General features: G+C 39.3%; 1 protein-coding gene and 1 pseudogene across 1 annotated transcript; both read left to right on the forward strand.

The window, feature by feature from the left end:
* Positions 1-3660: 3660 nt before the first annotated feature.
* On the forward strand, positions 3661-13021 carry LOC113020663 (immunoglobulin lambda-1 light chain-like). The gene is made up of 4 exons (XM_026164829.1): positions 3661-3709; positions 3787-4109; positions 11816-11852; positions 12591-13021. Exons 1-4 carry the CDS (start codon positions 3670-3672, stop codon positions 12911-12913), a joined length of 723 nt encoding a protein of 240 aa, XP_026020614.1. The 5' UTR covers positions 3661-3669; the 3' UTR covers positions 12914-13021.
* Positions 13022-14813: 1792 nt separating this feature from the next.
* On the forward strand, positions 14814-19921 carry LOC113020664 (immunoglobulin lambda-1 light chain-like; annotated as a pseudogene).
* The last annotated feature ends 35 nt before the right edge of the window (positions 19922-19956 follow it).

Genomic DNA, 19956 nt, shown 5'->3' on the forward strand with positions numbered 1-19956 from the left:
TTTTATTAAGTAGGCTTACCTTTTTTTTGGGTTCGCCTGGTGTTCTATTTTACCCTGGACTGTTGCTCGTACCCACACTTCTGTGATCGGGCTGAAGTGATTCTCTGCCCGAGTGTCGTGCTGGGACTCTAAATCGCCTGGGTGGCCGGTCTCAGCCGGTGGGGAGCCAGACCGGCCTACGCCTGAGAATAATTATTACCAGAACGAGTGGTAGTTTGACCCGTGGGGAATAAGCCTTTCCTGTGTGTGTGTGTGTGTGTGTGTGTGTGTGTGTGTGTGTGTGTGTGTGTGTGTGTGTGTGTGTGTGTGATTTCTTTTATTAAAGTTATTAACGTGTGTTTTAGTCTTTTTATGATTTGTAGCGAGCCTGACGCTCAGTGTCCTTTTATTCTTTTAACATACTTTTCTGTGTTTTATTTCAGTGAAGGAGGACGAGCCAGTGGCCCTGGGACCTCAGGTGGTGGGTCGTTTTCACACTTTCTTTTGTACAGCACTGGGTGGTCTGCAGTGATTCTTTTGGTGTGATTTTCTTTTGGTTCCACGGCTGCTGGTAAGTCCAAGTTCCACGATTGTTTATTTTTACTGTAGGACACTGTCAATAATGACGCTACATCTTGACTTTTAATATCTTATTTATAAAATATTATTTATAATATTTTATTTATTTCTATAAATAAAACTGTTTTAATATTGGAAGCCAACCTGCCTCAGTGTGCATCCTTGAATCTGTGCGGTCTTCTTTTATTCCTTTTATTTATTTTTCTTAAATATATTTCCTGGGGGTGTAATTCCCCTAGGTGGCGTTGTTAAGTTTATTTATTTTGTGCATAACCCCGCCGACCACTTGGTCACACTTCCATACATACATCTTCTTCCACTTATCCAGGGCCGGGTCTCAGGGGCAGCAGCCTAAGCAGAGGATCCCAGACCACCTCCAGCTTCTCTGGGGGAACATCAAGGTGTTCTGAGGCCAGCCGAGAGATATGCATATCCGGGATCTGCACCGGGGAATCCTCCCAGTCAGACATGCCTGGAACACCTCACCCAGGAGACATAGCAAACAATTTTTCACAATAAAATGCAATAGCACAATTTTAATGGAGAGGAGGGAGACATCACAATCACCAATATTTATTAATACAAAAACAGAATTACCCTCCACTGAACATAAATTACCCAAACATCACAAACTACGCAGATTTAGCTCCTCCTCCTGTCAGTCTCTCTGAGTTTCTGTCACATATTAAATGGCTCACACCTCCTCTCCTCCTACAGAAGAAGAGCAATCTCTTTCTAAGTCACAGGTCTCAACACACAGTGACAACATGCTGGTGACTCTCTGTGCTCTCATCCCTGCTCTAACATGTATGGAACCTCATTTATACTTCAGATTAGTAGCTATTTGTTGGATTCATATGTGCTTGTGTTTCTCTTGACTCTATGTCTTCATGTTGTTTGCAGGTGTGAGTGGTGTGACGGTGCTGACACAGAAACCTCCTGTTTTATCAGTGAGGAAAGGAGAGACAGCCACCATGGACTGTAACCTGGGGACTGTTGCTAACACTGTCTATTGGTATAAACAGATTCCAGGAGGAGTTCCTCAGTTTGTGCTGTATTTTTATCATAGCTCTAGTTCTCCAAGCTATGGTTCTGGGTTCTCTGCTCCAAAATTCACATCCACTCATCAGTCAACAAAAGATTATCGTTTGATCATCAACAATGTGGAGGAGGGAGACTCTGCAGTCTATTACTGTAAGACATGGGACAGCAATAATGCAGTATCACAGTGATTTACACTGTGACAAAAACCTCCTCACTGATACTTCTGCTTTTTGATGCTCTTTTTTTCACATGCTGACAAAAGACCCATTCAGCAAACTCAGTGTAAACCCACCACCTTCAAATTGTGTGTTTATTGTTATTTTTTATTTTAATGTTCATCACTGAAAACTCATCCACTTCAGACAGTCTGCTAATAAATACTGAATTACTTGTTTTGATATATTTTTACATTCATCACTGAAAGTATAAAATATCGAGGAGTATAATGACCACCAACAACACAAATTGCCATATATGTACACAATTATGTGCATTTTAAATTATGTGCATCTAACACAATTAAACCTATTATGTGTGTGTCTTTTTAAATAACAGCAATTTGACAAACGGTTTCCTAAAACTCTGATAACTGTCACATTCTAGCTGCAGTAAATCACATTAATCAACCTAAATAGATACTTAAATAGAAGTTCTAAAAATATTTCATTGGAAGTTAAAATGTAGCTAAATTAAATTTTATCTGTTCTCTCTACAATTGTTTTCATATCTCAGATGAATATTAAAGGATGTTTACACCTCACACTGACAACATGCTGGGGACTGTCTGCTCTCTCATCACTTCTCTAAAGTGTAAGACGTTCTTCTCATCTGTTTCATAGCCCATCTTTTTGGAGAAAGACATTTCACACATGTTCTTTATGTGTTTGCTGGCAGATGCTAATGCAGTGTTAGTGTTTATTCAGATACCTGCTGTCCACTCTAGATAAAGAAGGTGTTCTCAGGTGCAACACAGAGAAATGGTTGAATTATGTTAGATGGTCTAAACATTAGTTGTTGTTTTTTTTATTCATATAGCACATTTAATTACAACAGCAATGTTGACCAAAGTGCTGTATAAAAATACAAAATAACTAGTACCAAATAACCCATAATATTAGTACCAAATACCAAACAAATATCAAATAACTCTTTTATTGTATTAAAAGCCAATGAATACAAAAGTGTTTTGAGATGAGATTTAAAAAGATTGACAGTAGGAGCCTGTCTGATGTGTAAGGGTAGGTCAGGGGTAGGCAACTCCAGGCCTCGAGGGCCAGTGTCCTGCAGGTTTTAGATGTGTCCATGATCCAATACGGCTGATTCAAATTGCTAAATTACCTCCTCAACATGTGTTGAAGTTCTCCAGAGGGCTGGTAATGAACTAATCATTTGATTCAAGTGTGTTGACCCAGGGTGATATCTAAAACCTGCAGGACACTGGCCCTCGAGGCCTAGAGTTGCCCATCCCTGGTGTAGATTATATCACAGTTTAGGTGTTACAACCCCAAACGCTCGATCACCTCTGTGAACCAGCCTCGACCTTGGTATGTTTAAAAGCAAAAGATTATTTGATCGACAAGATCTAGAGGGCACACAAGGCTGTAAGAGGTCAGACAAATACCCCGGAGCCTGTCAATTCAGGGCTTTGTAAGTCAACAATAAAATTTTAAAATCAATTCTGAAGTGAACGGTGAGCCAGTGAAGATAGGCAAGCACCGGAGAAATATGTTCACATCTATTGGTTCGTGTCAGAAGATGAGCTGCAGCATTTGTCAAAGTCAATGAGAAATGTCAATGTTGTTTTCCAATGAAGTTTTAATAAAGGTATTATTCCCTTTGTGCTTCTGGAGGCCTTGGCATAATTTTCCCATTTTTCTGATTTTATGCTTCAATTAGAATATATAGATTATGACGCTAATTAAGAAACAAATGAAGAAAAAAGAAAAACAATATTACGATGATGTAATAGGGTGAAAGGAGGAGACACAACTCCTCCTCCTGATACTTGTATTAAATGTCTCCTCCAGCACCTTTTCCTCAAATCAGTTCTTAGTTCACGTCGACATCATGCTGGTGACTCTCTGTGCTCTCATCACTGCTCTAACATGTAAACACTTTGACTTATATTACACACATAAATACTAATGTGTTTCTCTTGACTTCATGTCTTCTTGTTGTTTGCAGGTGTGAGTGGTGTGACGGTGGTGACACAGAAACCTCCTGTTTTATCAGTGAGGAAAGGACAGACAGCCACCATGGACTGTAACCTGGGGACTGTTACTAATGAACCTGCTTGGTGGTATAAACAGATTCCAGGAGGAGTTCCTCAGTATGTAGTGAGGTTTCGTCATGACTGGAGTTCTCAATACTATGGCTCTGGATTCTCTTCTCCAAAATTCACATGTACTCATCAGTCAACAACAGATTATCGTTTGATGATCAAAAATGTGGAGGAGGAAGACTCTGCAGTCTATTACTGTAAGACATGGGACACCTCTGTTAAGGAGTACGCATCACAGTGATTTACACTGTGACAAAAACTTCCTCACTATTACTTCTGCTTTTTGGGTACAAACTCAGTGCACCATATAAACAATTAGTTCTTAAACATTGCTCTTTTAAATGTATTTATTGTATTTCTTTATTTATTTCCACTTTCACTTTAAATAAATAAAGGACCAAAATATTCACATATTATTCACACATAAAACCTCACATCATCAGCTTTTAATGTTATTGTACTGTAAAACAAGATTGATGAAAAAACATTCTCAACATATTAACTGGTTAATCTGATTTCAAGCCACAGTACGAAGAAAAATGAGACCACACAAATCCTCTTTATATTACAGTTCAATAATTTCACTAATTCATGCTTCACTAAAATTCAGTCAAAAAAAAAAACCAAGACTCAGATCAGATCAGCTAGTTGCAGAGATTTATTATTTTGAATCAGCTTTAGTTCATCAGAAGCATGTTAATGAGGTAGAAAGAGAATGTAAACATATACAGATAAGGTAATTTCCCTTTGTCTATTTCTATTGCTTTTTTTGTTTGTTGACGGAGGAAAACACAGGGCTTAAATACACAGGGAGTAACGAGGGGATCAGACACATCTGGGAGCAATCACACAGGGACATGGAGGAAGCAAAACTGGAAATATTTACAAAGGATGCGAGACTATCAAAGTAAAAGACACAGATTTGACACGAAGATCCAACTGACAGCGAAGACAGAGCGAACATGGGTCACAGAGACAAGAGTAACTAACACTCACAGAGAGACATGACTGACTGGGGAGACACAGGAGATGAACGAATACAGAAACAAGGGTGACTCGACATGAAGCGGTGAACACAGGAACAGCACAGAGAAAACACAGCAGCAGAGACTAAACACAGGCTGAGATAAACACTAAGGGAGGGAGAACTAAGGTCACTGAAAACTTGAAAGGAAACCAAAATCATGAACAACAGTAATCAAAGAATATAAATCTAAAACCTGAAAGACAAATACTGAGTCGCAGACCCAGTACTGTGACATATACACTGATTAAGTCATTTATATTAGTTTTTGTAGAGCAAATTCAAAGAAAATGGTGATATCATTGAGTTTGAAACAATAATGCTCATATAATGGCAATGTTCACTGTATGAAATTATGAATTATTAATATCAGTAATTTAGTCTTTTATAAATAAAAGCTGTTTTGCTGAATCTCCTCCTCTTTCAGTTCTGCTTCTCTGTCTTTATAAGCTTCAGTATCTCTTCTCTTCTCACTACAGCCCCTCTCATCTTTCAGGATCAGTTTCTCCACCTACTATCATAGTGCTGGGGACCCTCTGTGCTCTCATCTCTGCTCTGACGTGTAAGACATTCTTTTTATTGATTTTAAAATCTGTATATTTTTAGGTAAATCTTTCACTCATTTTTTTTCTCGGTTTCTTGGCAGATGTTGATGCAGTGATAGCGTTGACCCAAACACCTGCTGTCCACACAGTTTCTTCAGGTCAACAAGCTGTTCTCAGGTGCAACATAGAGAGATATGATGGGAATTATGTTAACTGGTATAAACAAGTTCCTGGAGGGGCTCCTCAGAATGGTCGAAGTTTTGACTATTCTGGCAGCTCACTTGAATTTGGAACAGGATTCTCCTCTGACGGATTCAACTCTAAATCCTCGTCAAACATTGATTCCTAGTTCATAATTAATCAGGCAGAAACAGGAGACTCACAGTCTATTACTGTAAGACATGGGACAGCTCTGCTAACAGTGGAGTATCACAGGGATTCACACTGTGACAAAACCTCCACACTGATACTTCTGCTTTTTAAGACTGTGGCGGAGGTGTGGTCCCAGGCACGGCTGCAGGGGAGGAGTGGTGCAGTGAGCTCAACGGGGCGGTGCTGGAGACGCAGGTGAGAACAGCTGATGGCATTTGGACTGATGATGGTTTCCTTCCCCTTTTATAGTGAGACGGGAGAGGAGCGGGGGGGGGAGGCTGAAAATCAGCTGAGACCGGAGCTGTCCGACTGTGGACTATCATAATAAATGAAAACTAGAAATAAACGTGGCATCTGGTGACAAACAACTGTGCGTGTGTGAAGTGCATTTCACAAGGACTCTTTCACAACCTGGTAAACGACACCTCTAACAAACCTTCAAATAGTGTATTATTTGTTTGTTCATTTTTTTTTAATATTTATCATTGAAATCATGAACAAAGCAAACTGGGGAAAATCCATATTCATCCATCCATCCATTCGCTTCCGCTTATCCTTTTCAGGGTCACGGGGGGCGCTGGAGCATATCCCAGCTGTCAGCCAATAACTACTCATATGCAAAATCATATACAAAAAGCAGACCTACATTTTATGCATGTACGTATAAGTAATATAAATTTAGACACCAGACTCAACTCTTAAATAGTTATAAACATAGATTCAGCATCATTAAATGTAAGAAAAGAAGAAAATGTGTGATGTGTGACAATAAGGACATTTGCATTTGAACTAAAATTGTTCAAGGAACTGCCTGTAATGGTTCAAATCTCTGATGGAGCTGATGGAGAGTTTTTAAATGAGGACAATTCACTTTACTTTGTAACAGGATTCTCCTCAGACTGACTAAATTCTACATCATCCTTAGACATGGATTTAGAGTTAAAAGGAGGAGGGTAAGCATTGTACTGCACTGAAACATAGACTCTATTGAGTAGAACATAACACAATCATGAATACTGTGACAAAAAAACAAACAAAACACAACTGAGTGACTGAGTTAACATTTCCAACCATTAATTGTAGAACAAAACAAATGAATACAAAAATGAATTTGAGTGTCTAAAACCAAAATGTTTTAGTAAACGCAAATTAGTCAGTCCTCTAATTGTTGTGTTTAACTCTCAAGATGTAGATGAGCGACACTGGTATTTGTTTTTGTGAATCAGGGGAACTATATCAAAACGCCTGTATCACAGTGATTTCATTTGTGAGAAATACCACAAAACTCATGTGGCTCAAGTTTGCAATGAAACAGGCGCCCACACAGTTCTAGTACTAAAATTATTCTTTTTTTTGAACTCTTTATTCAGTTGTTTAATATTCATAAATGGCGTAACATTTTATCAAATGTTCTCCTAATCCTAAACACTCCAGTTTCATGTGAATTTCCAGAGAAGTTCATACATTTCAAGGTTGTTGATTATGTAATTATAGCAGGTAACTGTAAGGGTTAGCGGGATTCTGATCTTTCTTTTTTTTTTGTCCAAACATAAAAACTGGTAATGGTAAAAGCATCAGTAATAAACCTGAAGAACATAGCAACCATCCATCCATACATACATCTTCTTCCACTTATCCAGGGCCGGGTCTCAGCAGTGGCGTGTCTAGAAAATTTTTGTTGGGGGGGCCAGGTAGGGGCACAGATTTGGAGAAGGGTGGCAGATGTAATTGGCAGATAATGTTAAAAACAATTCTACCAACCGTTAACCATAATTCAATAACCCTGTAAACCTAATAACCGTAACCTTATTAGAATGAGATTTTAACCACTACGGTGCAAAGTGTTTAGATACTGTGTTGATTAAGTACAAGAGATACAATCAGTCAGTGTTTATTCAGCATTCAAGGACATCAATATTTGCATAGTATTTTTACTGACATGTAGTGCACATATGTTTTGGGCAAAAACATTTTTGAATATTAAAATACGAACATTTTTAACATACAATTGGCAAATTAGCCAATTCCAATGCAAAACCAATGCCTGTTAAAAAAAAAAAAAAGAAGATAATCTTCTCACAAACTGGTGTTTGATTTTGAAACAGGAAAAAAGTGGAGAAACAACTGAAAAGACTAACATTTGAATAAAACCTGAAAGCAAGTAAATACTTTATATGCTGCCTTACTTTGGTAATATTGAGAACAACACTGGCTGATGATGAAATGCAGTCAGCTGGCATGGTGACACTGCCAGTATTAACCTGCAGGGCTGGACTGGGACAAAAAATTGGGCATTTTCACTACAGATTGGCCCACCAGGTATTAAAGCCATAAAGCCTTTGAATGAAAACAAATGCTGTTGTGACAGTGATGTACAGTCTTTTTGGTATATGTATGATTTCTATACATTTTACGTCAGATAAAAACTTTCTTCGCAAGATTCAGATAATTATTTAATAAAAGCTAGATATTTTAAATGAGAATAAAAAAGAAAAGTATTTCTTTATGCCCTCCTCTCCCTGTTAATGCCCTACCTGGCCCCCTGGCAACACTTTGCTAGACCCGCCCCTGCACAGTTACCAGCTGTCAGCTACATAAAAAAAGGATCCTGGTGTTATTTATCTCTCAGAAACAGTTCATAACTTCAACTCATTCATGTCACCTAAAAGGTAAACCTGTTTCTCCATCACCTGTTCAGCTCTGATGATTCAGTAAGGACATCTCCTGGTTTCATCTTCATGTTTCCCTCTCACCACATATCCAAACCGACATCATGACCAGCAGCTTTACAGCTTTACAGCTGTGGCTCCAGCAAACATTCTAACTAAATAAATTCTAACAACAGCTGATCAAGCTTAAACGTGCTGCTGCTGTTTAGCGGGACATCTGCTGGTTTCCTCTTTCTGGCGCAAAGTGGGCGATAAACAAACAAGAGAGACGATCAGCTGATCATTGATCAGTTTCATGATTGAAGTAGCAACAGGAGAGAGAGGAGAGAGAGTGAGAGGAGAAGAGGCAGCTGTGCAGCGTAAAGACAGAATAACTCCAGTTTTGTGTCTTTTTCCATCCTAGCTGAAGTCCGGGACAAACTGCGTCTTTTCTCAGCTCAATACCAAACCCATAATATTTTCTCTGAATGAGGGACCATTCCATTTTTAAGGAGCTGTTGGCAACTCTACTAACTAACCTTATGAATAAAATAAAGTTCACTATCAGTAACATCATAGCAACCGAACAGCTGTATAAACTCGTCATGCTAGCTCACGCAGTATGAGGTATTGTAACTAACTGTAAAAAGTCAGCACAACGAATATAAACTCCACCTAAACTTGGTTTATATCTGACCCAGATAGACTGCAGGTCATAACTTCTTACCTGAAGTTCAGTTCACCTGACACTCGGACTGGTGGCCGCCTCGGGTCTCTCCTCCTGCCTCCCCTTCCCTCATCCACCTGCTGGCCTCTGTGGAAGCCCCGCCATAGCCACCACCAAACCACTGAGTTATTTTTACACATCGACCTGCATCTTATAACTCATAACTCTTATGTTAGCTGCCCTCAGTAGCATACTGTCTGAAATATTCGATGGTTGCAAAAATTCTTTAAGTGTTATTTTTTTCCTTGGTATTCTAATTTCACCGAAGTTTACTAAACTCAACAAACTTAATATTACTTACCGGGACATTTATTCTGTCCTCATTTTCTTTCACCGAAAAATTGTTTCCTGAAGTGTTGTCCTTCGTGCTTGGCTCTCCTACCTTTGCTAACGTGATGCGCATAGCGCAGAAGCCGATGCTGCATTCACTTACACTCGGATATCTGAGCTTCACCGTGAAAACATAATCGTACATTTGATATTTGATTGAATTTTATTGTTTTACCTTTGGGGTGGCACCTGGTGTTATGATATTTTGATACCACGGTAAGCATTTACAGGATATTGTTTTATACAGGAAAACTGTTACTCAATAAGGCCGATCTACTAGTTGTTTTTCTCTTTCTCTGTGACCCAAGAATTAATGTGTAGGACTCACAAGCTGGTACCTCAAGGTCGAAAACACCACAGAGATGAGACCACTTCCTTACTCCCATCCTCCCTTTTTCTTTATCTCCTGGAAAAGGCTCGTTAAAGGCTAGGTGGTTTGTTTCAGAATTCACTAATGAAAGAACTCTGTATTTTATGTCTAGGAGTGTATTTTGCTGGGATGATCATAAATTATAGCTGAACTGATAAACTACACAAGGGATACTTTGCTCAGAAGGCAGGAAGACGTTTCCTTATTTAGTCTGTACCGGTTTGAATTGGGAAAGCTGACACACGAACCTTTTTTTCTCTATATAAACTGCTGTGTATCAAATAAACCTTTGAGTTGATTCTGGGAAAGCAATCTGAACAGTTTCTGTATCACTTTGTTCTCCTAGCTGCTCCCGATATCGTAACTAACCCCGCTGAACGGCATACCTGAGTGTTACTTTGAATAATTAGGAGTCTTATAAGGAAAGGACAAACTCTGCTTATCGCTCACGCCACGGAGGAAACCCGGGAAGGCAATTTCCTTCACCTGGGGTGGCCAGTCTGGTTGGGGGGGTGGCCTGTGCCCCCCCAGGCCACCCCGCTGGACACGCCATTGCCTGAGCGCCCAGCCCCAGACACCAAGAACCACCAAAGCACCAACTCCTGAGGGCATCAGCCACCAGCAGGGAGTTTGGTGAGGATGTTCCCAGAGAGGTGGAGTCTAACACCCGACCTGACATATAGACACAGACAAACAGCCACAAATGTGCATTCCCACCCTCATGCACACATATACAAATACTCAGCACTCACCCAACCTAATAACAGACACAAATACACATTATGTACACACAATCATACTCCCCAAAAATACTCTATACCCCAGGTCCAGGTACCCTCGCCCCCAGAGGGGGAAACTGCACCCAGACCCAGGAGATGTTACTCCTGCGGGACCTCCCTCCGCAGCAGCAGGGAGGTCCCGCATCCCAGACCCCAATCGGGCAGCCAACACCTCCTCCCAGCCCCTCCGAGGTGGCACTGGTGCCAGAGGTGAGGTTGAACACACAGACCGTTCTCTGGACGCCGTATAACTTGCCCACCCCCAGGCCCTATATGTATGCGTTATGAGAGTGTGAGTAATGTGGATGTCTAAGTTGTGTTTTTTGATGCTTGTTGATATTTTTATACAAGATTCTTCAAAAACGGACCTCGGATCCTCTCAGAAGCAGACAGGAGAAGTTTTCCTACTCCATAGGTGAACTGAAGAACAAGGTGACCGTCACAACCAGAGGCAGATGCAGCTGAAGCTACAGCAAGGCCACGCAAGATGCGGCGGGCTTAGGTTTGCTCAGATAATAGGCGGCGGCTGGAGATCAGAGGAACAGGAAATGATTCGTAAGCGTGTGTTTTGTTAGGATAACTTTGTCAACCCCTATTTAAAGGACAATAGTGGAATTTTATTCTCGAAGCATTTCATGTGACCTTAAAGCTCTCCAGAATGAGATTATGTTGCTGACCCCTGACATCCCAAATCAGTGGGTGTAGCTATAAACCTTGATGGGTAAGTGTATAGTTTGAGGAATGTATTGACAGTGGGGGTCTGCCTGCCATAAAATGAGGAGTAAAAGCTGCCTCAGCTAGGTAAACAGGAAGAACAGTTACTAGTCTGGGGGAAATGTATTTACCCAGTTGTGAGCTCTAGTAACCTCCCTTGTCTCACTATCACTCCTCCTCACATGGAAGAGTGATTCAGACTGTGGCCAGGACCTGAGTTATGCTAAAGGTTTTAAGGACACTGAACAACATTTAATAAAATTTCCACTTATTTGCAGCACTGTTTTGAAATATAAACAGACTGATGAGGGAAATGAGATGTTGACAGTGAAAGTTGGTGTCTGCAGGATGTTTCAGTTCCTCTCCCCTCATCAGTGACAGTCAGGAGGTTTTTGTACAGCCATGTATACAAACTGAATCACTGTGGTATTCGGACAAGGCACCAAGCTGATTTTAACAAGTAAGTGCTTTTTAACTGATCATAAAACAAGAGAGATTTTGCACAAATCTGCTGATGACTACTTAATTCAATATGTTTCTTGTTCAGCATCATTTTTTATGATTTTGTACAACATGAAATAGTTTCAGGTTGTCTCATGTACAGGAGACATGGATTCGTTATGTAAAACAAAATGTGTAAAGGGGTCAAATACATTTTTATATTTTTATATAAATGTTGTCCACTGAAAATGATGTGAAATATGTTGTTGTTCACTCTTATTATTCCCATAATGTTTTAATTTATATTTAGGTTAATTTGAAAAACATACACAGGCAAGTTTTCTCTTTCTTCAATAGTAGTTAACAGTGTTACTAATGTTCAAAATTACTTTGAAGTGATTAGAACCTGGCCTAATAGTTTTTTTTTAAATGAAAGAAAATTACTCACAGTAGCCGACATGTTATGCAGAAAATATGTTCTAGAATTAAATTGAAGATGTTTTACATGAAAAGTTAAACAGTAACTAGTCATATTTTCAAAAGGAAATTCAAATGATATGCTGGGTTATTATTTCTATATTGTTTTGCAGATTTAAATTATTTTAAACATTAACATTCTTTTCAAATTTTATAACAATTATTATGTTTATTTCATAATGACTATGACTGATGTCTTGCTTTCTGTTTTTATTACTTCTTTTATCATTATCTCCTTTTGATTTTTCTTTTTCTCTGAACATCTTTTATGTATTTTCAGACTCCAGCCTCCCTCCTCCTGTCCTGACAGTCTTCCCTCCATCCAGTGCTGAGCTCCAGTCCAACACAGCTTCTCTGGTCTGTCTGTCCAGTCAGTCTGTGCCTTTTGCAGATGTGAGCTGGTTGGCTGGTGGGAGTCCAGTGAGCAGTGGGATCTCTACCAGCACTGCTGTTCAGAGACCAGACCAGACTTACCAAATCAGCAGCTCTCTGACCATCCAGACATCAGACTGGAACATGGATAAGGTTTATACATGTAAAGTGTCTTTGGCCTCAGAGACTTCAGAGAAAACCATCAAGAAGTCAGAATGTCCCACTGAATAGTCAAGGACCAGAGTGTGCTTTTAAAATCTGCTTCTTTACTGCTTGTGCTGTTTGCTCATTACAGTCTTTACATGTTAGAAATCTGAATAAAGCAAAAGGTTTAAATCATGTATTCATTTGCTGGTTTTTGACAAGTATTTTCAGGAATTCATGTCTTGCATTAAATTAATAAAAGCATTGATTTAAAAAATGTGTTTTCTTTTCAGTAAATAAGAAATTGTGTCACTGTTCAGTAAGATGACTGGAATGAAGTGTTAAATAAACACTCAGAAGCACACTATTTTTTAAATGTCTTCTTCCCGTAGTTAAAACATAAATATATTCTGGAATACACGCTATGTAATATTTGAACACTAGAGAGCATCATTTAATAATTTTTCCTGAGTAACAGAGAGGGCAAGTGTCACTGGTTTAAAATGTTGGTTATAGATTTGCAAATGAATCTTCACACTCAGTTAGTGAAGCATAACCTGTCTGCTCTTCTGTTTCTTCCAGGATGCACCTGCAGGTCTTAGTAACTCATTTATAACTTTAAGTAAATGAAGTATCAGCTCTCTGTAAAATAAAATGGAACTGCTGTTTACTGGCAATGTTTCAATTCATATCATTGTTTTATTCAGAGACAGTTAGCTGAATACTCTTAGATTTTAGCCTAAACATAACTTACTTACTGTAAAGCAGCACTAAGTAGAGTTCAGTTATAAAACTAAAACTTTCTGCATCTTTCTACTGTCATTTGCTGTTTTGCTTTAAACATTTAAACCATTATATATAACCAGTAGGTAAGTCTGTCTCATTCCAGATGTAGCTTTTTTACAAACAGTATTTTTAATTTTTTAGTTATCTATAAACTGTATTCTTCATTTACTACTATTTATTCTGTTAGTTATTTAGATGTTCCCACTGTCATGGCATCATTAACTTTAATAGCTGCACAGTGGCTCAGAGAAAAGCACTCCAAGGGTTCTTAAACACCGCCCAAAAGATCACTGGCTGCCCTCTCCCCACACTGAAAGATCTACACAACACCAGCTGTCTTAAAAAAGCCCAAAACATCATAAAAGATACCTCACATCCTGGCCACTCCCTGTTTGAACTGTTGCCCTCAGGCAGACGGTACAGAGCAATCAGTGTAAGGACTTATAGACTCAAACACAGCTTTTATCCAACTGCAATAACACATTTGAATACTGCTACAAAAAAAATGTTCATCACGCCACTCTTGTATTAATCTATGCACTGACTGAAGCATGTATGTTGGAATGTATGTGAATGTTTGCTGATACTTGTTATTAGCACTTTAAGTATTCTATTTATTTTGTTTATTGAATTTTATTGTTTTATTTATATTTTGATATTGTTAGGGATGATGCACTGATCGGGGACCATTTTTAATTTTGTTGTACCTGTGACAGTGACAATAAAGATTCTGATCTGATCTGAATAATGACACATTAATATAAGATAGTATCTATAGATATCTAACAAGGACATAATTGAATGAAAACAAAACACTGGGCAGAAGACCCTTGACCATGACACATGAAGGCAATCCATTTCTTCCACTTTTGTGAAAAGACGTCTACTTTAGACCTTTGCAAGAAAGGTTCACCTTGTGTGTCACCCACATAGCAGATCAATCCTCCTTTGATATTTGTATGTCTAGTTCTTTTTCCCATTTTGTTTTAATATCAGTATTATTCCCTTTGTGCTTCTGGAGGCCTTGGTATACTTTTCCCATTTTTCTTTTTGAATGTTTCAATTGAAATATATACATCATGTTGTTAATAAAAAATAAATGAAGAAAAAAGGAAATAAATATTGTGATGATGTAACAGGGTGAAAGGAGGAGACACAGCTCCTCCTCCTGTTAGTTGTATTAAATGGCTCCTCCAGCACCTTTTCTTCAGTTCTTAGTTCACATCGACATCATGCTGGCAACTCTCTGTGCTCTCATCACTGCTCTAACATGTAAAGACTTTGACTTATATACCACACATATATACTAATGTCCGTGTGTTTCTCTTGACTCTGTGTCTTCATGTTGTTTGCAGGTGTGAGTGGTGTTACAGTGGTGACACAGAAACCTCCTGTTTTATCAGTGAGGAAAGGAGAGACAGCCACGATGGACTGTAACCTGGGGACTGTTACTGACAGTGGTGCTCGTTGGTATAAACAGATTCCAGGAGGAGTTCCTCAGTTTGTGCTGTATTTTTATCATAGCCGGAGTTCTCCAAGATATGGCTCTGGGTTCTCCTCTCCAAAATTCACATCCACTCATCAGTCAACATCAGATTATCGTTTGATCATCAGCAATGTGGAGGAGGGAGACTCTGCAGTCTATTACTGTCAGACATGGGACACCTCTGTTAATGAGCACATAGTATCACAGTGATTTACAGTGTGACAAAAACCTCCTCACAGATACTTCTGCTTTTTGATGGTCTTTTTATAAAAGACACACCCAACAAACTCAGTGTAATCCCACCACCTTCAAATAGTTTTTTTTTTTTTTTTTGCTAGCTGCAAAATTAAGAGATTAGAGAAGAATCTCTGATGGAGCTCTTTAGTATGCACACAGTTTTTCAGTGGTGACAAGCAGAAGTTAATTAACAGTTAAAAGCAGGACACTCAGCAATGTGTTACTGTGAAACATGGAGAGACATTAGGGAGGACATAAAAAGAAAAACAAACAAACTAAGTGACACCACAGCTTTTGTGGAATCTGAACATATTACATTCCCAAACACCCAGTGTGGAATAAAACACAGACATACCGAAATGAATGTGACAGTTTACACCTAAAATGTTTTAGGTAATATAATTTGGTCAGTCCAGCTCCCTTGAATGGTAGCAGAAAACTACTCACTTTTTGTTTAAAATAATAATAATAGTAGTAGTAGTCGTAGTAGTAGTGAAAAAAGTATATATAAACAATCAAAAATGATGGATGATTAAGAAGAAAGGAAAGTAACCAATGAAATACAAAGAAATACCAACAGCTCCTCCTCCCATTAGTTGTGTTAAATAGCTCTTCCAAATCTTTCACTTCTCAATTCTTTGCTCAAATGAACAACATGCTGGTGACTCTCTGTGCTCTCATCACTGCTCTAACATGTAAAGAGTCTGAGTTACAGTATAGCTTAGACCCCATGTTATATTCATCTGTATTATCTTGACTCCATGTCTTCTTGTTGTTTGCAGGTGTGAGTGGTGTGACGGTGGTGACACAGAAACCTCCTGTTTTATCAGTGAGGAAAGGAGAGACAGCCACCATGGACTGTAACCTGGGGACTGTTACTGGTAATGCTGGTCGTTAGTATAAACAGATTCCAGGAGGAGTTCCTCAGTATGTGCTGAGTTTTCGTCATGACTGGAGTTCTCCAGACTATGGCTCTGGATTCTGAATCAGAATCAGAATACTTTATTGATCCCTAGGGGGAAATTGTGTTGGTTACAGTGCTCCAGTACAAACAGTAACAAAAACAGACAATACAAGAAATAAGAAATAGCACAATATATACAATATATACATATATATAAGTCACTTACTAATAAATATCTGAATAAGAAAGAAGAGCATGTCCAAAAAGGGTGTAGCTATTGCAGTGTACAGTGTGTTAGGTGGATGAGTTGTACAGGGAGATGGCCACAGGCAGGAGTGATTTCCTGTGTCGTTCAGTGGTGCTTTTTGGTAATGTCAGTCTCTCACTGAATGTGCTCCTGTGGCTAGCCAGCATGTCATGGAGTGGATGGGAGGAATTATCCAATATTGTCGTGATCTTGGACAACATTCGTCTCTCCATCACCACCCTAAGAGAGTCCAGCTTCATCCCCACAACACTGCTGGCCTTGCAGATCAGTTTATTGAGTCTGTTATCATCAGCAACCATCCACCTGCTGCCCCAGCATGCAACAGTGTAGAGGATAGCACTGGCCACAACAGACTTGTAGAAAATCCTGAGCATTGTCCGACAGATGTTGAAGGACCTCAGCTGCCTCAGAAAATAGAGTCGACTCTGGCCCTTCCTGTAAAGTGCTGTGGTGTTTTTAGCCCAGTCCAGTTTATCAGCTGAATTGAAACAGGGGTCAAGTGTTTCCTGGTCTTCCTCAAGTCCACAACCAATTCCTTGGTCTTTGCCACGTTGAGCTGCAGATGATTCTGTTCACACCACTTGACAAATGAGTCGACCACAGCCCGGTACCCTGACTCATTGTCTCTGCTGATGCATCCAACCACTGCAGAGTCATCAGAAAACTTCTGAAGATGGCAGGTCTCTGTGCAGTGGCTGAAGTCTGTGGTGTAGAGGGTGAAGAGGAAGGGGGAGAGGACAGTCCCTTGTGGTGCCCCTGTGTTGCTGATTACCTTGTCAGACACACACTGTGGAAGACGCACATATTGTGGTCTTTCTGTCAGGTAATCAACAATCCAGGACACCAGAAAAGCATCCACATGTATCGCTGTCAGCTTATATCCCAGGAGGATCGGCCTGATGGTGTTGAAAGCACTTGAAAAGTAAAAAAAACATGACCCTCATAGTACTTGCTGGCTGGTGCAGCAATGTAGAGGAGAGAGACTCTGCAGACTATTACTGTCACACATGGGACAGCTCTGCTAAAGAGGAGGTATCATAGTGATTTACACTGTGATAAAAACTTCCTCACTTTTACTTCTGTTTTTGGACACCAACTTAGTGAACCAAAGGCACATAATTCATTTTAAACATGCTCTGTTATTTTTAATCTTTTTTTTTAAATTTCCACTTTTACTTAAAAACAAAGCACAAGAATATACAGATATATACATATGCATATACACATGCATGTGTTTGATCAAAAACATTCCCAACATACTAATTCTGAATCAGATTTCAAGCAAGAGTAAAACAAAAATGAGATTACAAAAATCCTCTTCGCCAATTTGTTTAACAAAGGGTTTTTAGACTCTTTCACATTCAGATTACAGATTAATCAGGACATCTCAGTGTAACCCACAACCTTCAAATAGTGTGTTATTAAATACTGGATTGCTCCTTTTTTATTGCTTAATTCAAACTATATACAATCTGAGAATATAGCACCAACTACTTTATAGTCGAGTAAAGTGCAAACATTCAGCAACCACTTTATTAGCTAAGCCTGTTCCACTGCTTGTCACTCTAATCCAAATAACCGGCATTTCACATCAGCAGCATCTCAAAGCATTTAGTCATGCAGGCATTATCAAGACAGCCTGCTGGAGTTCAAACTGAGGATCAGAATAAGGAAGAATGATGACTGAACGTGGCATGATTATTCATGTCTGATAAGCTGGTGTGAGTATTTTAGATATATATATATATATATATGTACTGGGACTTTCCTGCTCAACCACCTCTAGGGTTTATGGGGAATGGACTGAAATGAGAAAACATCCAGTGAACAGCAGTTCTTTGCTGAGGTCAGAGAAGACTGACCATATTAGTTTGAGCTGATAGAAATGTAAAAGAAACTCAAATAACCACTCAATACAAGCAAGCTATGCAGAAGAGTATCTTTGAAAGCACAACACATCTGACCTTGAAGCTGATGGGCTACAGGAACAGAAGACTACACCTGTCAGCTAGGAACAGGAAACTGGGGCTATAATTTACACTGTTTCACCAACATTAAACAACAGAAGACTGAAAAACACTGAACTCGAATGACTGCAGTAACCAGATCTCAGTCCAGTAGAACAACCTTGAAACATGCTTGAAAAGGAAATTTGGAAGAGCAGCTGTGACAAAAGAGTGTCTCATTAATATGCAGCTAATCAAAAACAATGTTATAGTGACTATAGATCATAGTGAGATAATCGTCTTCTAAATTTAGTGTGTATTAATCAGAAACACATTCATGAGGCTTTTTCTAATCTAATAATCAATATTTGAAATATCTGACCTGTGAATGTAAGCTTTTTTTGTTGAAACTCTTCCCTGTGATTTTCTCTATACCCAGTGTCTTCAGGAGCTTTCATATCTCTTCTCTTCTAGATGCATTTCTGTTAACCTCACTTGAATGTTGTTCAGAATGACCTAATCCTATTTTCTAAATGGTTATTACTAGTGCTCAGAAACCACCAAGAGAACGTGAGAGAAAATGAGAGTACAATTAAATATAAAATGATAAAGTTAACAGTAGATTTTCTTTTGCTGATCTAAATCCAGATACTTTCAAGAAATATAACAACACAATATTTTAATCTTATTTTATCTTTACAAACACCAAGTGCTATGTACAAATGTGCAGGGGTAGGGGCTCCGGGGAATCCAGGGGGAAAAGACGGGGTTAATCACACTCGTGCCACGTCCTGTTTTATTTTGATGGCCCCTTGCTTTCGCTGTGATGTCATGTTTAATTTGTTCCTGCTTTGCTTCAATTTTCTTTATCAGACTTTTGTGTATATATTGTGTCAGTCGTCCCTTGTCCCTCATCCGACTCTCTGACTGTGTCTCAGTAGTTTTCCAAGTTTAGGCTATTTTTGCATTCTGGTTTCTCTTTATTTTATATTCTGGTGTTCAGCCCAAAATAAATGGCTCATCTTCTGTTTCCAAGTTTCCTGTTTCCCTGTGTTGTCTGTGCATGGGTCCACACCTCGCTTCATGCGATCTGTGGGCAAGTGGGCAGAGGTAGGAGATTCTGAACATCCTTCATGTATTTTCAGGCTCCAGCCTCCCTCCTCCTGTCCTGACAGTCTTCCCTCCGTCCAGTGCTGAGCTCCAGTCCAACACAGCTTCTCTGGTCTGTCTGTCCAGTCAGTCTGTGTCTTTTGCAGATGTGAGCTGGTTGGCTGGTGGGAGTTCAGTGAGCAGTGGGATCTCTACCAGCACTGCTGTTCAGAGACCAGACCAGACTTACCAAATCAGCAGCTCTCTGACCATCCAGACATCAGACTGGAACATGGATAAGGTTTATACATGTAAAGTGTCTTTGGGCTCACAGACTTCAGAGAAAACCATTAAGAAGTCAGAATGTCCCACTGAATAGTTGAGGACCAGAGTGTGCATTTAAAATCTGCTTCT

Source organism: Astatotilapia calliptera, chromosome 4 (assembly GCF_900246225.1).
Source record: "Astatotilapia calliptera chromosome 4, fAstCal1.2, whole genome shotgun sequence".
NCBI classification, from domain to species: domain Eukaryota; kingdom Metazoa; phylum Chordata; class Actinopteri; order Cichliformes; family Cichlidae; genus Astatotilapia; species Astatotilapia calliptera.

Bases quoted from the DNA above. Each gene is read 5' to 3' on its own strand.
- LOC113020663 (XM_026164829.1), top strand. From the start codon at position 3,670: ATGCTGGTGACTCTCTGTGCTCTCATCACTGCTCTAACAT. The intron at 3,710-3,786 runs GTAAACACTTTG...TGTTGTTTGCAG, and splicing joins TCTCATCACTGCTCTAACAT to GTGTGAGTGGTGTGACGGTG. The intron at 4,110-11,815 runs TACGCATCACAG...AACTGAATCACT, and splicing joins GGGACACCTCTGTTAAGGAG to GTGGTATTCGGACAAGGCAC.